This window comes from Microtus oregoni, unplaced genomic scaffold (genome assembly GCF_018167655.1).
Source record: "Microtus oregoni isolate MIOR12 unplaced genomic scaffold, Mior012 000014F_ref0000157, whole genome shotgun sequence".
NCBI classification, from domain to species: Eukaryota; Metazoa; Chordata; class Mammalia; order Rodentia; family Cricetidae; genus Microtus; species Microtus oregoni.
Window position 1 is genome coordinate 1,841,076 of NW_024543073.1, and position 22,779 is coordinate 1,863,854.

A 22,779-nucleotide genomic window follows, 5' to 3' on the forward strand; every position below is an offset into this window, starting at 1 on the left:
GAGTGTAATAGTGATCTTGTGTGTTTATGTGCATTTTATGATTACGTAATAACAGAGACACGTAATGACACATTTCCTAAAGCATACACTTGCCATTACGTTGAAATAAATGCCTATAAATGCAAGCTATCATAAAATTTAACATTAAAGAATAAAACGAACTCCACCCTGATTCACTTCCTATTACATGATTTGCCAAAGCCTAACTTAATAGTGGGATGGAGCTGCATCATTTTATGTCCAGTCACATACATTCTTTCAGGTGTTAGATTGTTTAAAATGACAATAGTTTGGCATCGCCTCTCAAGCTTTAACTAGCATACATAAAACCTGATGAACATTCCAATAGTACTTGCAAAGTTCTCATAATGGGTGAAGGCGAAGTCTTGTTAGATACACAAGCATTCTGAATGCTGCTTTCGGGATTCTGCTCAATTTTTTGAGCTGTTATTTCCTTTTGCATTTTGCTTCTTCAGTAAAAAGGTGCGGTGGTCCTATGAAGAGACAGATGTTACAGATCAAATGTCCAAATGTTGACCCATGCAGATTATGTCACCGTGGATTTCAAAAATAATATGTGCCCTTTTCTTCCTGGAAAGTTTACATTTCTAAGAATAATGAGCTGGGCTTTTTTGAGTGAGCCAACGCCCAGTAGAGTATTTTTGGCACTTAAAAAGTTTCATTGATTATTTCAGCTCCCAAAGCGTCATCCGTGACTTCATTTTTCCTTGGAAGCAGTCTATAGCATCTCCTCCCATAAGTCAGAAGCACAGTGGTAAAGCAAGCCAGTTCATCCAGGCTTTGTGTGTCTGGAATGACAGACGTCTAAAACACCATGCAGACTTAATGCTGCTCCCAACGTGAAACCTTCCTCTGTGAAGACAAAGGGCACAGGAATGGTGACGTTAAGTTTAAGAGTCCAGGCTGTTTTGTTGGTTTTTTTTTTTTAAGCTCTGTAAGGATAAATGGTGGAGTTTTTTTTTATTTTTTATTTTATTTTATTTTATTTTATTTTTGGTTTTTTTCGAGATAGGGTTTCTCTGTGGCTTTGGAGCCTGTCCTGGAACAAGCTCTGTAGACCAGGCTGGTCTCGAACTCACAGAGATCCGCCTGCCTCTGCCTCCCGAGTGCTGGGATTAAAGGCGTGCGCCACCACCGCCCGGCCTAATGGTGGAGTTTTGCAGCACCCTCTTTCCAAATCCACAAAACCTGGCTTCTACAGTGTGAAGCCCTCCCAGCATCCGTGCTTTTGGCACCAGAGAGAGTTAGCTCTGCTCTTCTCTCCCTTTCGATCAGAAACAGAAGTGTAAAACAAACAAACTCTATTAGATATTGTCTCCTTCGCTTTGTTCTGTTTTCCAAGACTGCCATTTATTGATTGTTAAGTAAGAAAAATCAAAAGACAAAGTGCTTTTGACAGTTCCCACTGGAATAAGAAGATAATGCACCGTTTCCTAAGTCTTTAGCTTACGAAGCATCCTTTTCTGAGAAAGCAAATGATGCTGATTTGCAGGGCTGTGACTTTCCCCTCTCCTCAGCACTATGATTTTAACACACGTTTCATACAGAGACTGTGTCAAGGACAGGGCCCCCTTGGGACACTGTGCATGAGTAGCTTAAGATCTTGCTCTGTGAGTGAAGACAAAAAGAATTTAAATCATCATACAATATATAACAAAACAGTGGTTTAAGAGCTGAGCGTGTTAATTCTGTCTCTTGTTCAAATCCTGGCCTTCCCTTATCACTGGGCATGAGAGACTCATCTGGAACCTCCAAAATCTCTGTGAAGCAAAGATACCATTGTCTGCTGAGGCTGCCGGGAGGGGCAATATTAAGGCAGTGAATTATGCATATGAGTATCTAGACCTGTGCTAGGGCCCACACACATGCTTTAGATGTAGTAGCTGTTACTTTTTATCAACACTGATAAGGAGAAGAGTTATCAGGTCAGACAAGGTTTTTTAAAACATGGTCCTTACCAATCATATTATGCACTTACATTAAAAATTGTAACTATGGCTATGTTTTCAATTTTAATAGGTATTTTAAGCTGTCTGGCATACAATGTTGGCCTCCCAGGAGCAAAAGTATTTTCTGGTCCTTCAAGTGAACAGTTTGGTTATGCTGTGCAGCAACTCAAAACCCCACAGGGCAACTGGTAAGGCTATTCTCTTCTTTATTATTTCAATAGAATATAATTGTATAAATGTAATATTTGGATACTGTCAATGGATAGTGTGTGCTTTACCGTCATTCCGAGACAGTCTCACCCTGTTATTCTGGCTGGCCCGGAACATACAAAAAAATGCTTGCCTCTGTCTTCAGGGTGTGTTGGGAATTAAAGGCCTACCCAGTTCCTTTGTTTCTTTGATCCAATATTTTTAAATGAGGGCTTTTCTTCAAAAGTTCATAACTGTGGACTGACAATCAATAGGATACTAGAATGGTACTTTTTAGTGGGGAGAAATCTCAGATAGAAAACTTTCTGTAAAAATTCTACTGACAATATGAGTTCTGACCATAATTGTGGTAGATAAGAAAAAATATAGACAAATGTGTATTTCCTTGGTTCCTTAACCTTTGAACTGATCTTCCATGAGCTTTAAAAGTAATCATCCAGCTAACACTATTTTGGTGTCCCTCCTGGGGGTGGGGCAGAACAATGTCCAAAATATTTTCTTTTAACAGGGCTTTGCCCCCTCAGCTCTAAGTCAGGTTTAGCCTGGTACAAGAGTTCTCTTATGTGTTCATAGAAAACTCACAAATTGACTTCTAGCTTAAAGTACTTGTTTTAGTACTTTAGGACTGGGTCCTCCGCCACCAATCAGTAATGAATAAAATGTTCTACAGTCAGATCTTTTTAAAAATATTTTTATTTTAAAACAGTTTTACATAAAATTCTCATTTTATGTAACAATCCCAGTTCCCCCTCCCTTTCCTCCTCCCATACCCCCAACCCCACTTCTATCCACTCCTCAGAGAGGGTAAGACTTCCATGGGAGTTCAGGAATGTCTGGAATATCACTTTGAGGCATGATCAAGGCCCTTCCCACTATATTTAGGCTGAGCGAAATATCCCTTCAAGGAGAATGAGTTGCAAAAAGCCAGTTCAAGCACTAGGCATAAATACTGGTCCACATAGACTGCTCCCATCACACAACTGTCACCCACATTCAGAGGGCCTTGTTTGGTCCTATGCAGGTTCCCCCTGTCAGTCTGGAGTCAGTGAGCTCCAACTAGCTCAGGTCAGAAGCTTCTGTGAGTATCCCCCTCATAGTCTTGATCCCTTTGTTCATATTATTACTCCTTTCTCTCTTCAACTGCACTCTGGGAGCTCGGTCCAGTGCTTAGCTGTGGATCTGATCTCTGTATCTGCTTCCATCTGTTGCTGGATGAAAAGTTCTATAAGAAAATTAAGGTAGCCATCAATTTGATTACAGGAAAAGACCACCAGTTCAAGTACCCTCTCCACAATTTCTTACGGTCTTGGCTGGGGTTGTCTTTGTGGATTCCTGGGAATTTTTCTAGTGCCAGAAAATTGGGAATGTGCGAGGGGAGGATGGAAGGAGAGAAAGAGAAGAGAAAGAGAGAGGGGAGAGGAGAACATGAGAACCGCGTGGCTGAGACAAGGAAAGGACAGAGAGGGAGAGCAAGGAAACAAATCTTGATTGAGGAAGCCATTATGGATCTAGTAGGAAACCTACAGCCAGATCTTATGAATGCATTTTCTCAATTAAGGGCTCCTCCTTTTAGATAACTTTAACTTGTGTCAAGTTGACATAAAACTAGCCAGCCAGGGAAGTACGCAAAACTTTTAATGTATAGGATTACATTTATAACTCAGAGCTTTATTATCTGGTGGAAAATGACTACTTTTGAGAAACTGAGGAAATGTGTGTGTGTGTGTGTGTGTGTGTGTGTGTGTGTGTGAATAGTGAATATATAATGGATATCTATCTATATTTGTTAATCTAACATATATCTACATTAATTTAAGTTTACTGTGAAAGTAATAGAAAGAACTCAAGGAAATCAAATCAGATGACACTAAAATTTATGTTGAGGCAGACAAGTTCCTCCCCTCTCCAATTTGATGCCCATTCGTGAACAGGTCCTTGGAACACAACCTCTCTGTTGTGGCACAGGGACTTAAGCTCCGCCCACTAAGCCTGCAGCTTTAGGTCCTGATCTTCATCCTCTGGATGCTTTTAAACAGTAACATGAACTTCACACTTTCAGTGATAACTACAATGTATTACCTTCATGTTGCGAGCTTACATTTGATTCTCTAATCCACTAAATTAAAGAAAAAAAAACTATTTTATGTCCATGTTGCTTGTTCCCACATTGGGGCATGCTTATCTGTGTCATGAGAAAACAAAATTAAGTTATCACGGTTCATCTTAGAAGGCATTTAAAAGAAGCAAATGTCGAGCTAGGATTAAAATGATGAAAACATGTGGGCTGGAGAAGAACCTGAACTTCTTACTCTGAGGAGACCCAGAAAGCAATGGCTGTTGAAAGTAGTCTATCAGCTAGGAGACTGGAGAGCAGTCAGGCTGGGCGCTCAAGGGTTAGAACCTACTGCCATCATTGGGAGGACCGCAGGGAGCACCGACGGGAGCTGCAGTCCTACCAATAATCATTTTTTTTTAATTACTATAGAGATGAAAGCAAGCTAGAAGGCAGATGCAGGCCATGTTCTGGACCTTAGAATCTAGTTCATTAAGTTGCTAATGAACCCAAGATCGGATCTGGTCCTAAGCAAGAAATCCAGAACTATTTCTTGGGGCTGGAAAGATGCCTCCACAGTTAGGAGTGCATACTGCTCTTACAAAGGATCAAAGCTAGGCACATCCACACTAAGGACAATCTGGCATTGAGTTTCGAGGTTGTTTTGTTTTTCCTTTCAGTATCAGCTTTTTCTGGGGCATAACAAGTCTAAGAGAAAAGGCTACCAGCTGTAATAGATGTTATTAAAGATGACGAGTCTGTCATGGATTGGCGAGGAACTCAATCACTGGCTAGGTGACAGCTGAGTAAGACCAAAACGGCAAAAAGCTGATGGGGACTTTAACAGGTAGAATCCTGGGAAAGTGAGAGTCGGTCTTGTCATTTTTCTCTGTGGAAGAATTCAAGATATTATTAAACTGCATTGGTATTAGCAGATTATATTGAAATTCTGGTGCTGAGCAAGTGACGTCAAGACCTCAGATAATTCTAAATCCCGCCTTTCTCTTCCCATAATATTCTTGTGTAAACAATGACAATGGCTATTTGGAAACAAGGCCCTGCTCTATAATTGACTGTGTTGGTGTCTTGAATGCCAGTATGGAACTTTCTGGTAAGATGGAACTTTAGCTTAGGATCACAGCCTTCCTACCCATTAGATCACAGCCTTCCTACCCATTAGCCAGGATCTAATTATCAGCCTGTAGAGACTTACTGCACCTCACAGAGGAGAAGGGGCAATTCGTGTCCCTCTAGGTGGCTGAATCCTCTGGAGGCACAAAGCAGAAAGGAAGAGAGCAAAGCTGGTGGGCAAGCCTGTCCAAAGCCTCTCACTGTTTGGGTCTTGCCAAGCAAAGAAACAGAACAGGTCAAGCCACGGACAAAATTACCTAATCCACTGTGAACTGGACACTGTGCCTATGTGGGGTGCGGGAAATACAGAGCTTGGGACTTGACCTCCGGAGTGGGGAACAGTCTAGGAGGAAGATTTATATGCAGAATAGGAATGCATGAATAAGAGGGAAGAAGTAATTCGGTGCCAAGCCTTGGAAATGCTCCTGTTTTCATGCTCCTATTCCATGAACTCAACAGTAAGAGCTCATTTTCTCTTTCCAAGGCCCAGGACACTAGAGATACAAGATTTCCTCAGAGCCTCTGTTATTAGCACGGCTATATCAGTGGGCCTTTCCTGGGTACAATTACCAGGCTAGATAGTCCTCAATCAGGACAGGCTGCCTTCACAGCGAGGAGGAAAAATAACACGAAACCTGGGCTCCAGAATCGCCTATTTGTTTTGACAATTGGCACTGTGCCCTTCCCCTAATTTATGACAATTGCCCAGACATTATGGAAGTAGCAGATGTGGGAAAAACTGTTTAAACATTAACTTTCCTTCTGATACTAATGAAGTTAGCTTTTGCTAGGAATTCCTTCAATAAATTGTGAGTGTTTTCTCTTGAGTCAGTTTATCATACACACACACACACACACACACACACACACACACTCTCTCTCACAGGACCTTTTAGTTCATTGCTGTCTAACTGCTTATTCTGAGGTAGGTCGTCCCCCATTTCCCTCTACTTACTTTGACTTTCTTATAATCTCTTTTACCCTTGACTCCATTTTTCAGACTTTTTCTTCTAATTCATTCAAGGCTCTCTCTAGTCAGAGTGTTTTTAAATCACACTATTGTTTTAGGATGCGGTTTGAATTGTTCTTGTATCTAATGTTAAGAATATAGGCATGTTTTACTTCAAGATCTACTAGATTTTAATCAAGCAAGCTTGGCTAATTTAGTAGTCTTATTTATTAGATTTTTTAATTACACCCTAGACTTCCACTTTAATAGTATGGCTGACATCTCTTCATTACTCCGTGAGCCTTTTCCACAGTCTTCAGTGAGCTACTGAAGTTACATAGTTTTAAGAGCAAGTTGACCCTCCCAAGCAGAGCTGCTATGCATCCCTCTGGCTAAGAGTAAAGTCTGGTGTACTCTTCCCTTGGCGTAGGCAGAGGAGGGCCCGCCTGCCCCCAGCCTGAATTTCATACAACGGATGTTCAGTGTGGATGATGTAATCCTTATCACAAACAATCTACAAGGGCCTGAGACGTGTTTAAGATCATTTCCTGGAACTAGTGGCGATATGTACTCTTTCTGTTTGTGGAGTCTGAAGGCTTGCCCCACGAAAAATCTGAGTTCATTATGACTCAAAATCATTGTAACTGAAATCACTGGTGAGATGAAGACAAAGAATGAGGGGTATTTCCAGTCATGGCAATGTATTTACTTGTTTTGTCAAGGATGGTGCATTCTATTCCTTATAAAGAGAGAACTAAGAATGAATATTGCAGCAAAAAGAAAAAAACCACTGCATCTGTGTGGGGGCACATGTTGCTGTTTCAACTTTTTGGTTAAGAGAAAACGTAGTAAAGGTTTTTATTTACTATGAGTGTGAATAGTCCTCCAACAAATGACTCTAGGAGAAACTTAAATAGAAAGTCCCCTGGGAGAGAGAAATGTTCTGTTTTGTAGCAGACATCAAAGGCTCTGTGTGTTAAATAGCCCTTGTTCTAACTTGCTTTCATCCCTTCTGGACTTGAGTTTGTGGTGCTCATGTACACACACACATACAATGCACACACATGCGCACACACACACTATGTTTGTTACTCACACTTGAAAGATACCTGCTGTTCTAGAATGCTTAGAACATATCCGTGATCTGTGGAAAATCTCAAGACATCTTATCAGATAATCCTCGTGATAATATTGAGTGCCTGCTCCAGAGCGAAGCTTATTGATCAGAGTAAGGAGCTTGGACACACAAAGCTTTCTGGCATCCAACCATCTCAAACATTTCTCTCCATCAGAACATGGATGTGGGAAGTGGCAGAGATGTGAGGTGGCTGTTAATGTGTTTAGGTTCCATGTGATGAGCAAGTACTGAGTTCTTGTCTAGAAGAATTCTAAGTAAACCCCGTATGTTAGAACTGTGGATTTAGAAGGAAAGGACATGGGAGTGGGTCTGGATTCTGCGACCACTGAGATGCTGTACTGGTTATGTTCTGTTGCTGTGGTAAAACACCATGACCAAGACAACCTAAAGAAAGAAGGGTTTCCTTGGCCTTATGGTTCCTCAGGGATGAGTCCGCTCTGGGAAGAATACATGACTGCAAACATCAGGAGCAGAAAGCTAAGAGGCCATATCCCAAGCAAAGTCAGAGAGAGGAGAGTGAAAAATGGAAATAGGATGAAACTGTATATTCTCAAAGTTTACCCTTAGTGACATGCTTTCTCCAGCAAGACCACACCTCCCAAATTTCTCCAAACAGCACCCCCAACTGGGGACCAAGTGTTCAAATGCCTGAGTCATGGAAGGGGCTGGGTGTAGCTCATTCAAACCACCAGTGTCTTTATACAAAACCAGAAATATGTTACACCTCATAGGTAATAATAAGGACCAAAGAAGATAATTCCTGTAAGAGTCCTTAATTAACCATTATGTAGTTTTACAATGCTGTTGCTATTCAAGTGTTTATCTCTGATTTAAAAAAAAATGCTACCGAAACACCTATCAGAAAGGTATTGCATTGTCTCATGGGCTTTGATGTCTGAAATGGAGTAACTTCAAAACCATACTTGTTTCCCTAGGATGGGTAAAAGTGAGGGGACTTACATCACCGTAATTCTTCTCAGTGAGTATCTCAGCTTTTGATTTTAACTTCAGGAAAACTTTATGGAGGGCGATTTGAAGCCATACTTGATATTTATTGGCTCCTTTGTTTCCAGTAAGAAAATAAATTTCTAGGGCTTTTATAAAGCACAGCAGCCTTAAGATGCTTTAAGGATAGACGTAGGTGGACTCCGTTGTGACATTGACAGACCTTGAGGGCTTTGCCATCTCACCACTTCAGGAAACAGTCTGGAAGCTGAAGAGTCTGTGGTCATATAATGAGACTGAAATACTGACATTGCTTTTAACTTATGCCAAAGAGTTTGACTATTGGGTTTGGAAGAGCAATGCTCTGACCTAAAAGATAAAGTTTACCTGCATCCCTTTTTCCTAAGGGAAAACCTTTCATAGGTGACTTCCTTCATCCAAAAACACCTTTTCCATTAACTAGCAAGAAGCAAGGATCTATTTATACCTTGCCAGATGCCCTGTGTTGTCAATAACCTAGAATGTTAAAAGGATGATATTCTTATTCATATGCTGTGGGCGCTGAAATGTCTAATGTTGGCATAGATATTACATAGAATAGACTCCAGTCATAAGTAGGGTATCCCCTTCAGGGTCTAGAGGACATCTCGAACTCCTGGTGTCCCAGTGTCACTCATACAGACATTGGGCTTCTTCATCTCAAGATCTTGCTCTGCTGGTTTGCCTAACATCCCAACTCCTAGGATTTCCCTTGATCCTGTGGCCACCCCTCTGTCCCCCTGTCTCTCTTTCTTCCCGGCTCTGTTTAAGTTTGAAGAAACCCTGCTGACCCTACTTTGAGAAACTATTTTAAGCAAGGCCAAGGCTCAGCGCCGGAATTCTCTGAACCTCTGCGAGCCCCTAATACCTTTTACGCAGGAAACCGCAAGACCAGTCATCTGCCTTCCTGGTGGCTTTACTACAGCCATTTTAAGGAAGCACCTGTCACAGTTCCCCAAATGTGTCAAATTGTTATCACTCTATACTCAGCCCCCCTGAAGCCTTTCTTACCTAGAGATGAAAACAGGAGCTAATTACACACTAGTCTATATGTGACCTGGCCTGCTTGACAAACTGATCCCACAATTTGCCATTTTCTCCGGCCACTGGACATTTGTGCTTGCTGCACCCCCAGGCTACTCTTTCTGTCTTCTTTTAAGTCTTGAATGCTTAAGTCTCCTTAAGTCTTGAATGATTTTTGGGGAGAGTGGGGTTTCCCTAACCATTTGAATAAAGATTATACCAGTCTCTACCTCATGCTTCTGACACACTCATCTTCCTTCCCAAGCACTGATCCCTGCCACCATATGGTTCATTTCCAAGATTTATTATCTGTCTTCACTCTAGAATGTAAAAATTGAGGCCAGAATTTTTTTAGTGACTCATTCAGTAATGTATCCTCAGTACCTACAATCGAGTATGGTTCGTGATAGGTGTTCTGGCTAGTTTTAGGTCAGCTTGACACAAGCCAGAGTCATGAGAGAGGAGGGAGCCTCAAGTGATCAATGGGGAGGGCTCAGCCCATTGTGGGTGGGGCCATCCCTGGGCTGGCGGTCCAGGGTTCTATAAGAAAGCAGGCTGACTCAGTGGGTGGATGCACGCCTCGTGGTCCCGAATTCTTTGCTCATGTTCTCCCTCCTTCTGCTCCTCCTTGGGACCTTGGGAGCTCAGTCCAGTGCTCCTGTGCGAGGCGTGCATCCACCCACTGAGACAGAGGAGCTGATCTACGGGGAGCTCACCAAGGCCAGCTGGACTGTGACCGAAAAAGCATGGGATAAAACCGGACTCTCTGAACATGGCGAACAATGAGGGCTGATGAGACACCAAGGACAATGGCAGGGGGTTTTGATCCTACTTAATGTGCTGGCTTTGTGGGAGCCTAGCCAGTTTGGATGTTCACCTTCCTAGATATGGACGGAGAGGACCTAGGACTTAACACAGGGCAGGGAACCCGGACTGCTCTGTGGACTGGAGAGGGAGGGGGAGAGGATTGGGGGGAGGGGGAGAAGGGTTTGAGGAGGGGGAGAAGGGTGGGAGGAGGGGAAGGGAAATGGGAGGCTGGGAGGAGGTGGAAACTTGTTTTTTGTTTATGTTTTTTTCTTCTTTTCGCAATAAAAAAAAAAAAGAAAGAAAGCAGGCTGAGCAAGCCATGGGGAACAAGCCAAAAAGCAGCTCCCTTCCATAGCCTCCACATGAACTCTAGCCTCCATGTTCCCACCCTGCTCCACTTTCTGTTTTGACTTCCTCCAGTGATGAACAGCAAAATGAAGGAGTACTAAGAAACCCTTGCCTCATCAGTTTGCTTTGGGTCGTGTTTTTTTTAGCACAACCATAGTCACCCTAAGACAGTAGGTCTTGTCACCCACCTCACAGGTGTCTACTGTACAGGGCCAGGACACACAATTTACATAAGAATAGTGCCTCCTGGAGTTGAACAACATGTCCATCCCATAGGCACTCAGTAAAGGCATCTCAATGATACCGTATTGTTTTAACTGCACCTCCATGGCAATCTCTACAAAAGTCCTTACTGTTGAGGAAGTGCCTGGAGAGCTTAGAGACCCACAGACCAAGGGAAGATATTTTTAGTAGCTCCTGGATTGTGAGTTTAAAATTGTCTGACTTACACCACCATAAATATTGTTTACTAACTAAACAAAGCACTTGGAATTCCACTGGAGGTGGGCGAATTGGCTACTTTTTAGAGTCTCCATAATCACTATTTTCCCATAAGATAATTGAACAGTAAGTGTTATTTAGGATAGTCTTGGAAGAATTCCCAGTTTCACCGTAGGGAAGGAGCAGTTTGTATCGTGGACTTTGGTTTAGTTTGAGGAATCAGCACTCATGACTATTCACACAGCTCTATTGCTCTATTTTTCTTTTCTGGTTGAGGCAATAAAATCCATAACTGCAAAGAACACTTTTCATGTTTCGACATGGTTTTCCCACCTCCCTTTGTGACATTTGTCCTTTTGTACTTCTCCCTGTTACAGCTATATGCCCATAAAATTTGATGGTTGGCTGGACCAGCCTCCTTCACTTCCTGTCTGCTTAATTTAAGAATGTCACAATTCCCTGGGAGTGGCCTCTGGTGACTTCATAGCCCCCTATCATGAGGGTGAGCTGTAAGGAACAGGATTCCATGAAAGCCTGTGGGCGTGATGAGGTGTCTGCTGTGGGGAGGGAAACGGTACCAGGAAAGACGGTGGCAGTGGTCTAGAACTTTCCCTGGGATTTCTGGACTGGAGGTGGGCTATAGTATTTACATACTGAGTCATGTATGAACAAGGGAGTGGGACTCCCTCGGTCTTCAGGTGTACCCCAAATGGCCAGGTATTACCTTGTCTTTTGCTATCTTATGTTAATAATCTAAGATGGCAGATGAAGAAAATGACTTTGTTTCTGTTCCCCCCCCTTCACATTTCAGTGCTTTTATTTACTCCTTATTGGGTGGCATGTGACAGAGCAGGAGCAGGTTTCTTCCTCTTTGTTGTGTATGCTTACCTTAGGGAGAGCCACAAAGTTCCCAGTAGTGAAGGTGATGGCGACATCTTAACCCCTCTCTAATAATTTCCAGGTTAACTAGTGCTGAATTCTTAGATGAGGTGAGAGGAGGTGAGGGCGCGTCCCATCAAGGTGCTCAGTGGGACAGAACGCAGCAAGCCTCTCTTGCTTCTTCCCGTGGAGATTAGCAGAGAGCTGGTGCTGTGTCCTTGCTGCTGGAGACACCGAGAAACAGAGCACTTTAGTTCAGCAACACTTAACTTTCCTCAGTATGTCTCCCCTGGGCTTTGGCGAGAAGGAGTGGAAATGGGTATAAAAGAAGTCACCTGAGTGATCAAATCTGGTGCTTCCTGAACATGCTCTGCCCTTGCCCGTCACTGCACACAGCATGACCTGTAGCGTGCCAGGTATATATGTACTCTCGCAAGGATGACGATGGCACATGTCTGAATAGGGGCTCCCTTCAATACCACACAGCCATCCACCTGCATCCAGGAAGTGTGACCTGGACCTCTGCTTCCAGTTTCTACTCCATCAGTTTCTAGAATTCATCTCATTTATTTAGATAGTCTTCCAAGGCCTGGCCTAGGGCTTCTTGCATTGAAGAGGAAAGAGAACTAATTGCCTGGAGGTTAGAATCCAGTCCTTCAGAAAGGGGTACAGTTGACCCTGACCAGCAATTTTGTAAGGGGTGACTTGTCACCTGTCTCAGCACTTCCATTTGCAAAATGCTAACAATATAATCTCAGATTCGTTTTACAGATTAAATTAGATAAGTTTTGGAAAACCTTAAACCCACTCCAAAATACTGTAAGATTTACTAACATTAACAGGAATTCCCAGAAAACCAAGGGCCAGAGTCCCCCTTTCTGTAACTGCTTGTCTTAGGCACTTCATTGGTGACTCTTCTTGTTGCTGTGACTAAACACCAGCAACAGCATTTTAAGGAATTATGGTTCATTTCAGCTCACACCTTGAGGCAACAGCCATCATGGCGAGGAAGGCACGAATACAGGAGCATGAGGCGGATGGTCTCATTTCGTCTCTGCTCAAGAAGCAGAGGGCAATCAGTGCCGGATTTCAGCTAGATCAAAGCCTCCAGCCATGGATGACTGCTGCCCACATTTAGTGTGGATCTTCCCTTCTCCATTCAGCCTTCTGGGAAACAGACATCACAGACACAGCTGGAGTGTGTTTCCATCAGATTCTAGATCCGGTCAAATTGGACTGTGAGGATTAATGACCATGGTGTCCTTTTCACTTTCCTCCGTGCTTTCAACCTTGACCGGCGAAGCTTCTTTCTGCACTGAAACTCATAACTGGTCCAGGGGCCACGTATAAAATAACACAAAGTGCTGAGTTTCCCATGGGTCATCTGTATCACGTCTTCACCATTTAATAAGACTCAAGAAACTATGCAGAATGGGGAGGAGGCAGAAGAATGTAGCAGTCAGTGTGTGGGGAGTTGAGCAGGGAAATGATGGCTTCTGGGTTTGCACAGTCACTGAGCACACATCAGCTCCCCACAGCTGCATGCTATCTCTGCATGATCAGTACAAGATGAAGCCAGTGAATTCCACAGTGGATGAGAAAAGGGCAAATGAGAACCCACTTTTAGCTGAGGAGCTATGGGCAATTAATGGCTGCCAGGGAGGGAAAGTGTTTTCTTCAGGGTAGTGGCTACTGGGAGAGAGCCAAAACCTTACTGAAGGGTCACACACCCATGTGCTTATGTGTAGCACTAACCGGACACAGTAGGAGATTTTAAAGGAGGTTGAGCAGATGCACTGGAGGAATAGGGAGTTAACTTGGGAGTGGAAAGCGGTTACGATCAAGACACGTTTACATGTATGAAAATTTCAAAGATAAATTTTTGGTTTTTTTTGTTTTTTTGTTTTTTTTGTTTTTTTAAACTTTCTTTTTGTTTTATTGAGAAAAAAACAATTTCCGCCTCCTCCCAGCCTCCCACTCCTCCCCCCCCCCACTCCTCTCCCCGTCCCCCCACTCCTCTCCCTCTCGCCCCACTCCTCTCCCCCTCCCTCTCAAGTCTGAAGAGCAGTCAGGGTTCCTTGCCCTGTGGAAAGTCCAAAGTCCTCCCCCCCCTCATCCTGGTCTAGGAAGGTGAACATCCAATCTGGCTAGGCTCCCACACAGCCAGAACATGAAGTAGGATCAAAACCCAGTGCCATTGTCCTTGGCTTCTCAGCAGCCCTCATTGTCCGCCATATTCAGAGAGTCCAGTTTTATCCCCTGCTTTTTCAGTCACAGTCCAGCTGGCCTTGGTGAGCTCCCAATAGATCAGCCCCACTGTCTCCGTGGGTGGGTGCACCCCTCTTGGTCCTGACTTCCTTGCTCGTCTTCTCCCTCCTTCTGTTCCTCATTGGGACTTTGGGAGCTCAGTCCAGTACTCCAGTGTGGGTCTCTGTCTCTATCTCTATCCATCGCCAGATGAAGGTTCTATGGTGATATGCAAAAGAGATGCCCGATCATCTGACAAGGGCATTTGTTCAATTATGTTCATAGCAGCATTATTTGTAATAGCCAGAACCTGGAAACAACCTAGATGTCCTTCAATGGAAGAATGGATGAAGAAAGTGTGGAATATATACACATTAGAGTACTACTCAGCGGTAAAAAAACAATGACTTCTCAAATTTTGCATGCAAATGGATGGAAATAAAAAATACTATCCTGAGTGAGGTAACCCAGACCCAAAAAGATGAACATGGGATGTACTCACTCATAATTGGTTTCTAGCCTTAAATAAAGGTCAGTGAGTCTATAATTGGATATCCTAAAGAAGCTAAATAAGAAGGTGAACCCAAAGAAAAACATATAGCTATCCTCTTGGGTAGGGGAAGTAGACAAGATTGCCAGGCAAAAATCGAGATAAATTTAAAACATTAAATTTTTTAGGGCTATAACTTTGATGCACAGTCGAATGTACAAGCTGAATCTGAAATAGCTTGCAGAACAGCCACAGGGTTTTCCTTCCTTTTGGCTCTCTTTGACTTTTCATGTGTCTTAACCTATGTGTCTAATGTGATTGAAACACTGAGTACAAGTAATATTTTAATACATAATGCTAATATATATATATATACATGTATATGTATATATATTGTGTATGTGTGTGTTGGTTCAATTTCACCTTTACGTGGACAAAAATAAGTTCTTTGGCTAAAAGATAATTATACATTATTAATTAACTTTTCCTTTACCAAGACAGTTATTCCAATCAATAATTGAAATGCTTATTTTTCATTCATTTGTTCAACAAAATTTAGACCTGCAAGCACAGAATCTTCGACCCTCATCAACTTTCATATCTACCTCATAGATCTAGTCCTCATAGTTCAAAGATGGCTTTCTGGAGGGAGCTTTATCCAAGAGGAAATAAATCTGATGGGTAGAACCTGCCATGTGTGGGATGGCATTGCCTGTATGAAGGCTGGCAGCAGACGAAACATTAGTCTGCAGAGCTGAGTCCCGTAAGACTGGACTCTTCCACTGCAGGATAAGCAAAGAATACGACAGGGCTGATTAGAAGATCAGGGGCATATTGCCTGCTTCTTTAAGATGTGTTTGTCTGCAAAAATAAGGGGAACACTGTGTAGACCCCTGTAAGTGAATACTAAAGACTAAAGATGAAGAAAGTGGAGCACTGTTGAAACAGTTTTCACAGTACGAATGAGATTCCTAACTGCTTCTAAGTGGGCATGAAGAACACCATATCTACTCAAACCTACATGCCAAATGCCACCAGCAGCCCCACCATTAAAATGAATATGGTGACTTTATATCTATCACTCAGATTTCTAGCTTTTCCAGAGTCTTAACCAGTGTGTCTAATGTGATTACAGTGTTGAGTACAAGTAACATCTTAATAGGCAGTGCTAAATTATCTGTTGATGAGAGGACAAAAATCTTTCAGTTGTGACCTTAATAAAACTTAATTTAATTAATGTATTCAAGATGTTCTCTGAGAATAATTTTATGCAATGAATAAGGTGATTTTACTCTTCATCTTTTTGTATCCTTTGACCATTTTAACATTTTTTCACAGAAGAGCTTAATTCCTATCCTTCATCTCATATAATTCTTTTATTGTTTTTGTACATTAAACGGTTATGCTGGATTTAGTAGGCAGGAATCTGCCTTAGATTTCTCTATGTATACTATATACAATTTAGCATGGAGCACAAATATAAATGATAGTGACAAATTATTAACAAAGAATGCTAATGGAAGATTTTCATAGATAATCTTCTCAACTTCAAAAAACAGCTAACAGTAAAGCAAATGTGCTTCCTTAGCAACTGGATGTTACACAATAAATAACATGCTATGGCCTCTGAAGATTAAGCCAATCAGGTTGGGCAATAGCGCAGTTGGTAAAGGGTTGGTGGTTCACTTGTTACCAATAAGTAGAGAGGCAAAGACAAGTGGATCTTTGGGGTCTCTCTGGCTAGCCAGTGAAGCCTAACTGAGGAGCTCCTAACCAATGAAAGACCCTGTCTCATAGGAGGATGATAGTGTTTCAGGTGATCTTCTGCCCCCCCCCCACATACATACACATGCACATGTACACACACACACACACACACACACACACACACATCTATCTGCACACATATGAACACACAAGCATAGGAGAAAAATGATCAAACAGTACATGGTCTCTTTCTATCCAGTACCGTGTGAGCATAAACATCTACTGTATTTCTGTGGGCAGGAGAAGCATAGTCTCTAGAAGGGAAACGAAGCTAACCAAAGGAAGGATGTGAATATCAGGCTCATCCTGTATTCTAAATATGCACCCAGTATTGCAGTCACTAAGGAGATCTCTGAGATACATGTGCTCAGTATTTCTGCTAAGCATCCTCCTTATAAAGGCAGTAGCCATAAAGCCACCCAGATAGTGCATCTGTTTCCTAAATAGCCCAGCCTGTGACAGAACTTAAGGCATAGAAAGAACTCCAGAAATGTCAGTTGCCATTCTTGGGAATGAATGAATATGACGTCATTCTTCAGCTCTATGCCAGCACACACTGTAGTATCTAGTCACATGTGCGTCTCGTGGTCTTAAAATGTTGCTTTTGATATGTGCTTTTAGTAGGAGCTATACAATGAATTTTAGAGACTATGCTTCTCTAGCTGCTGGGGAGGGACATCTCAGGGTGCTTTGTGAAGCAGCCATATCACAGACATCCACTAAGTGTCCTAATGAGCTGTGAGGGCAGGAGACAAGTCAAATTGTAAATGAACATGTTTGAACTATGAATTTTTATAAGATTAAAATTAAATGCGATGCTTCTTTCCTGTAGTCCGTTTTCTCTTTAATAAACTGTCCATACCATATTGTGACTCATGAGAGCATTGTGTTTCTAGGCTGCTGGTTGGTTCACCATGGAGTGGCTTTCCTGAGAACAGAATGGGAGATGTGTACAAGTGTCCTGTTGATGTCCCCACGGACGCTTGTGAAAAGCTGAACCTGCAAAGTGAGTTGTTCTTAGCAATGCGCTTATTTACAAATAGCAAGTCTCATTTGTCAGAAACACAGACAAAAATGACAACAAGATCCCAATCTTGGCTTAAAGAAATGTAGATAGCTTTATGCTTTTATTTACTCATATGGATATAAGTTCATATCCACATTTTTAAATGGCTTTGAAGACCTGGTTTAATAATCTTCACAGGTAATGTTCTGCCTCCTGGGCCATTTGTCTTAGATCATGGACTGATTTCTCCACTTTTATCTTTTATATTAAGGCCAGAAGTCTGAGACTATCAGTATTTCTCTACCTCCTCTTTCCAGAGAAAGCCATTATGTACAAAAACAATAGTTCTGGGCTTGGTATTGAAGGTTCCAAGAAATGCTATGTATTTCAGGTTTACTGAATAATTACATTCTAGCTAAAATACATAACTTAAAATTATTTGCTGTTTTATTCACCTACATTACAGATGTATTCTATTACAATGAGGAATATATAATAAAGATTTGGGACTAGAAAGCTGAATGAGTAATATCCCACACAGTATTTCCTGAAGGAAGTAAAAGAACCTTCAACTCTTAGGTTAACACCTCAGCAAAGCCATGAGGATACAAACATTGCTGAGCCCGAGTCCTCCTTAAAAACCAAGGCATGCGTTGAGAAAGAGCATTGTTAGAAAACTCAGAATGATTTCAATGACAGTTGCAAAGAATTAGAAACATGGCTGGGGAGGTGGCTCAGTCAGTAAAGTGCTTGCATTGCAAACACAAATACTTGAGTTCGACTCCCAAAAGTCACATTAAAATGCTCAGCCCTGTGCTGCCTGCATGACCAGGAACCAGATGCAGGACAGCGCAGAGACACAAGATAAAACCAAGCATGACTGGAGAAAAGAAAAAGTCAATGGAATGATCCCTAATGATGTTCTGCCATATTCATAGATCAGTTCCTAGCCCGGTTGTCAGCAGAGAGTTGGAGCAGCAACCAATGGGAGCAGATGGTAGAGACCCACAGCCAAACACTTGGCAGAGTCAAGGGAACCCTGAGGAAGAGAGAGAGAAAGGATTTTAAGAGTCTGAGGGGTCGAGAATACCATGAACACAAGGTCCATAGAATCAATTAAGCAGGGCTCATAGGGGCTCACAGACACTGAAGTGTCAATCATGGAGCCTACATGGGTCTGAGCTTTATCCTCTGCATATACCTTATGCTGTACTTGTGGGACTCCCAGCATGGGAGTGGGAGGGTATCTCTGACTCTTTTACCTGCACTTGGGATGCTTTTCCTAACACTGGGTTGCCACATCTAGCTGTGATTAGAGGGTCTGTGCCCAGTCTTATTGTATCGTTTTAGGCTGTTTTGGATGGATACCTCTGGGAGACCTGCTCTCTTTTTTTTTTTTTTTTTTTTTTTTTGCATGTGTGAAGGGAAACAGGAGGAGTTGATCTGGGGGGAAGGACTGGGAGGAGTGGAGGAAAGTTGGTATGTAACTGTGAGAGAAGAATAAAAGTTAAAAAAAAATTAAGACAGTCAGCCTCGGCAGCACACACTTGGGTAAAAAAGTCAGGCATGCTGACTTAGACTTGCGACAATAGCAATGGGAAGTTGGAGGCAGCTGGGCCTCCTAAGCTCAGTGGTCAGTCAGTATTGCCAGCTAGGTAAGTGATTCAGTAGTAGACCCTGTCTAGAAAGAAAAATAAATGATGCCTGAGGATCTGTCCGCATCTGTTCTCTGGCTTCCAAGTGCACACACACACACACACACACACACACACACACACACACACACACACACGTTAGAAAAAGGAGCAGGAGTGTCCCTTACATATCTCTAGGTGACACATTTGTCACATGATTTCCGCCCCACAGCAGGTTCTAAATGAGCACATTTTCAGTGAGCCATGTGGTCAGTGATGTCAGAGCGATGGTACAGAGGTTGAAGTGTGAAGCCCCAGTTAACATTTTCGTTTATGTAAAAGGGATGTGGGTGATAGAGCTCTAAATAGTCACCATGTATGGAATTAATATTTAAAAAAATTTCTATAACAATGGGGTGTATAGCTGAAGGGTGAATCCAAGAATACCTGAGAGTTTGTGTTCAGTTCCCCATATTACAGGAAACACAGCACCAAGAAAAAAAAGCAAACACCAGCAATGTTACTGTATTGCCTCAATTGTGTTTTTTTAACTTTTGAGCATTTAGGTGGTGGCTTTCTAGGATTTCTAGATTCTCATGCCTCTGGAGAGAATCCGTGGTTAGTGTCTTCCCACCATCCCTATTTTGAAATAAAACCTAGAGATTTAAACATCGGGGTTTGCATTTTGGGTCAATTATACTAGTTAGGTGGTCCAGGAAAAAACAACAGTGTTGATGGGTAGCTGGATATTCAGCAAAACAATCATAGAATATTTTGTACAAAACACAGGAGTTAAGAAGACACACATACACATAGTTCATTTTAAGCTAACACATACTGGCACATTGCCTTATTAACAACATGTTTACATAAAATGCATTTAAAAATAAGGGCACATGCTTAGGAGTTTCATTGTTTTCTTTCTCTACCAAAGAAATTCTTACTCTATGGAAGCATACGTAACTAATGTAGTTATAAATCCAGTGGGACTGTGAAGTTAGGAAAAAAATAATTTATAAAGAAATAAGTACAAGGATCAATAGTCATCCCCCATTTCTAGAATTTAGGCGATATGGAAGTGGTAGCAAGACAGCTCTCTGGGGTAACAAGATTAAGAACTCTTTCCAGAAAAAGCCAGAGTGTGAGGGGTGCCACCAATGAGGTGGGTATTGGCCAACGAGAGTGCAGTATTTATCTAACTAGAGACACGTCACCAGCGCCTGGGAGAATGTGTCTAAGAGTTCTTCCTCCTCTAAGACAGAAAGAAAGGAGGCAGGGAGGAGGCCTCCTGGTGACCCTCGTCAGTGCTGAGGAGCCAAGGTCGCTGGAGCATGTGATTCATACCACAGTGTTCTAGTGGTCTTGGTGAGAGACTGGCTGAGCGAGTGTGGAATTTAAGGCTTCAGAAGAGGGAAGTCTTAGAGCAGTCGCCCCGGGAAATGGGGGAAGGAACCCAGCTGAGGATTAATGACAGCAGTGGCGATGGCTTGCCTGGAACTAGAGAACACCAAGAAATCATATTACTGAAAACTGGAATTTCAAGGCTCAGGAAATAGCCAGGTAGTGGTTGGTGCCATGGCTTGGAGGGACAGATTCATTTCTTGTTTTACCTGGCTGGCCCCATGGTTTCTTTTTGAAATTCTACTACTGATTCAAGCCAGAATCTGTCAAATGGTGTTCACTAAGAGTATTTTAAACAATCCTGATTAAAAAAAGAAGAAAAGAAAAGAAAGGCAAGGCAAGGTGACAAGCAGAAATGGATGGTGGTGCCCTCACTGTGCTTTTTGTTTGATGGGAACATTGTCCTTTCTGAAACACATATTTAAATGCCCTGGCTGTGCAGCTGCCTAATGGTCCCTCACACAGGAGAGCTGGGAGTGGCTGAAGACACCACGTTCCCACTCTTCATTATACAATGCTTGTTTCCGGATATGTTATACTACACTTAAACGTATGGAAAAGCATGAATCTGCCTGTTTGTTTTATTACAGCCTTACGTGAAGGGTATATATTTAATACTTCAGACCATCTCTTTCTCTCCGAAAGGTTTAACCAGCATCTCAAATGTTACGGAGATCAAAACCAACATGAGCCTGGGTTTGACCCTCACCAGAAATTCGAGGACCGGTGGCTTTCTAGTGAGTGTTCTCCTCTCAGCTCCTCCTTCCTCTGGAGAGAATGTGTGGTCAGTGTCATCCTGTCTTCCCTCTTAGCAAATGCATTCTGGAGATTTAAACATCGAAGTTTGCTTTTGGATCAACTATGCTACTTGGCTAACCAAGGAAACATAACAGGGTTGATGCGGAGCCTTCTTGATTAGTGAGCAAATGATAGGATGTTTGGAATGCCATGAGAAGGTGAAGAACAAGGCCTTTGCCCTGGGAGGTGTGTGGGCAGGTGTGGATGCCATCAAAGTCACAGGCATCTTCCATCAGTAGACAGGGTTCAAAGCCAAGGAGTGCGATTGCCTTCAATCGCTGCCGTAAGGTCTGGCTACTCCGATCCTATGAAAAGGAAGGCGCTGTCTCTCCTGTCGTGTATCTGCTTGTCCTCGCATGTATCTCCTAATGTGCTAGGAAGGGAAGGTTTCTGAAGGAAAACGGAATTTCTGAGCTTCGATTTAATATAGGAAATTGCTGAAAATATTTGACTATACAAATAGTGAAAAAAATCACATACCCCCCAAAAGTTGAAAGACAAAAATTAAACTGTATTTGAAATTTCCTCTGACTCATAAAAAAAATAGTCTAATTAGACAGCTCTGAAAAATTGTCTTCAAAAGTCTAGGTTGTCTGGCTATTGACATGCTCACCTAAAATCTTGTTTTATGAAAAAAATCTTGTTTTAAAAAATGTAGCCAATATTGTCATTTCATTTAGAATAACAAATATTTACATTCAGAAAAGCTTATTACCACTAAATAAATTAAATATTGGCTATCATATTGGCAAATCAGTGTATAAATGGCTATTGCAAGATGTCTTCGTGCTTTGCTGTATTCTAAGATCTTTATAATAGAGCTGACTTCATGGTTTTTGTTTATTTTGATGGTTGGATAAGTCAGAAGAATATCTCGAGAAGTATGGATTGTAGGTGTACTTTTAAAGTTTTAATGCTTAATTCTAGATGAAACAAAGTTTTAAAAAACTACAAGGGAATTCATAGTCACTGTACAGGGGCTGGAAGGAGGAAGAGACCTGAGTTTCTTTACACATTTAAAAGGTCAGAGTCTTGAGCCGCTCTTAAGAATTATGTGGAAAAGACTGACAATCATCACATATTTCTGAACCTTCTTAAGTTCTGGGCTTAAAACAAGAATGTTTTGGCAGTAACGGCTGGCATATTCTAACTTCACCTTCTTAATTCTGTTTCCATTGCTTATGAAAAAGAATGTCTATTCTCACATACATCATAAATCATCTGCCAAGGTGATAAAAAAGACTGAGGATATAGACATGGGCATGGATGATTGTCATCTACTTTGTGCATGTGCGTGTGTGCGTGTGTGCATGTGTGTGTGCGTGTGCATGTGCGTGTGTATGTGTGTGTGTGTGTATGTGTGTGTGTGTGTGTGTGTGTGTGTGTGTGTGTGTGTACTAGCCAGGTGCAATGACTTTTTCCTAATTGGCCAAGTCTTCCAGTCTAATGGGAGGAAAGCCATGCTTGCTCACTAGGCATGAAATATGAGCACAGCTGCGAGGG

At 42.1% G+C, this 22,779-nt stretch overlaps 1 protein-coding gene across 1 annotated transcript in view; it reads left to right on the plus strand.

Annotated features, from left to right (window-relative positions):
* The window catches only part of Itga2 (integrin subunit alpha 2), a 100,018-nt gene that overhangs the window by 22,206 nt on the left and 55,033 nt on the right, over nt 1-22,779 (plus strand). Inside the window, exons 2-4 of the mRNA XM_041663744.1 lie at nt 2,041-2,158; nt 17,334-17,443; nt 21,124-21,215. Coding sequence (XP_041519678.1) covers nt 2,041-2,158; nt 17,334-17,443; nt 21,124-21,215 — 320 coding nt within the window. The remainder of the gene's footprint in view (nt 1-2,040; nt 2,159-17,333; nt 17,444-21,123; nt 21,216-22,779) is intronic.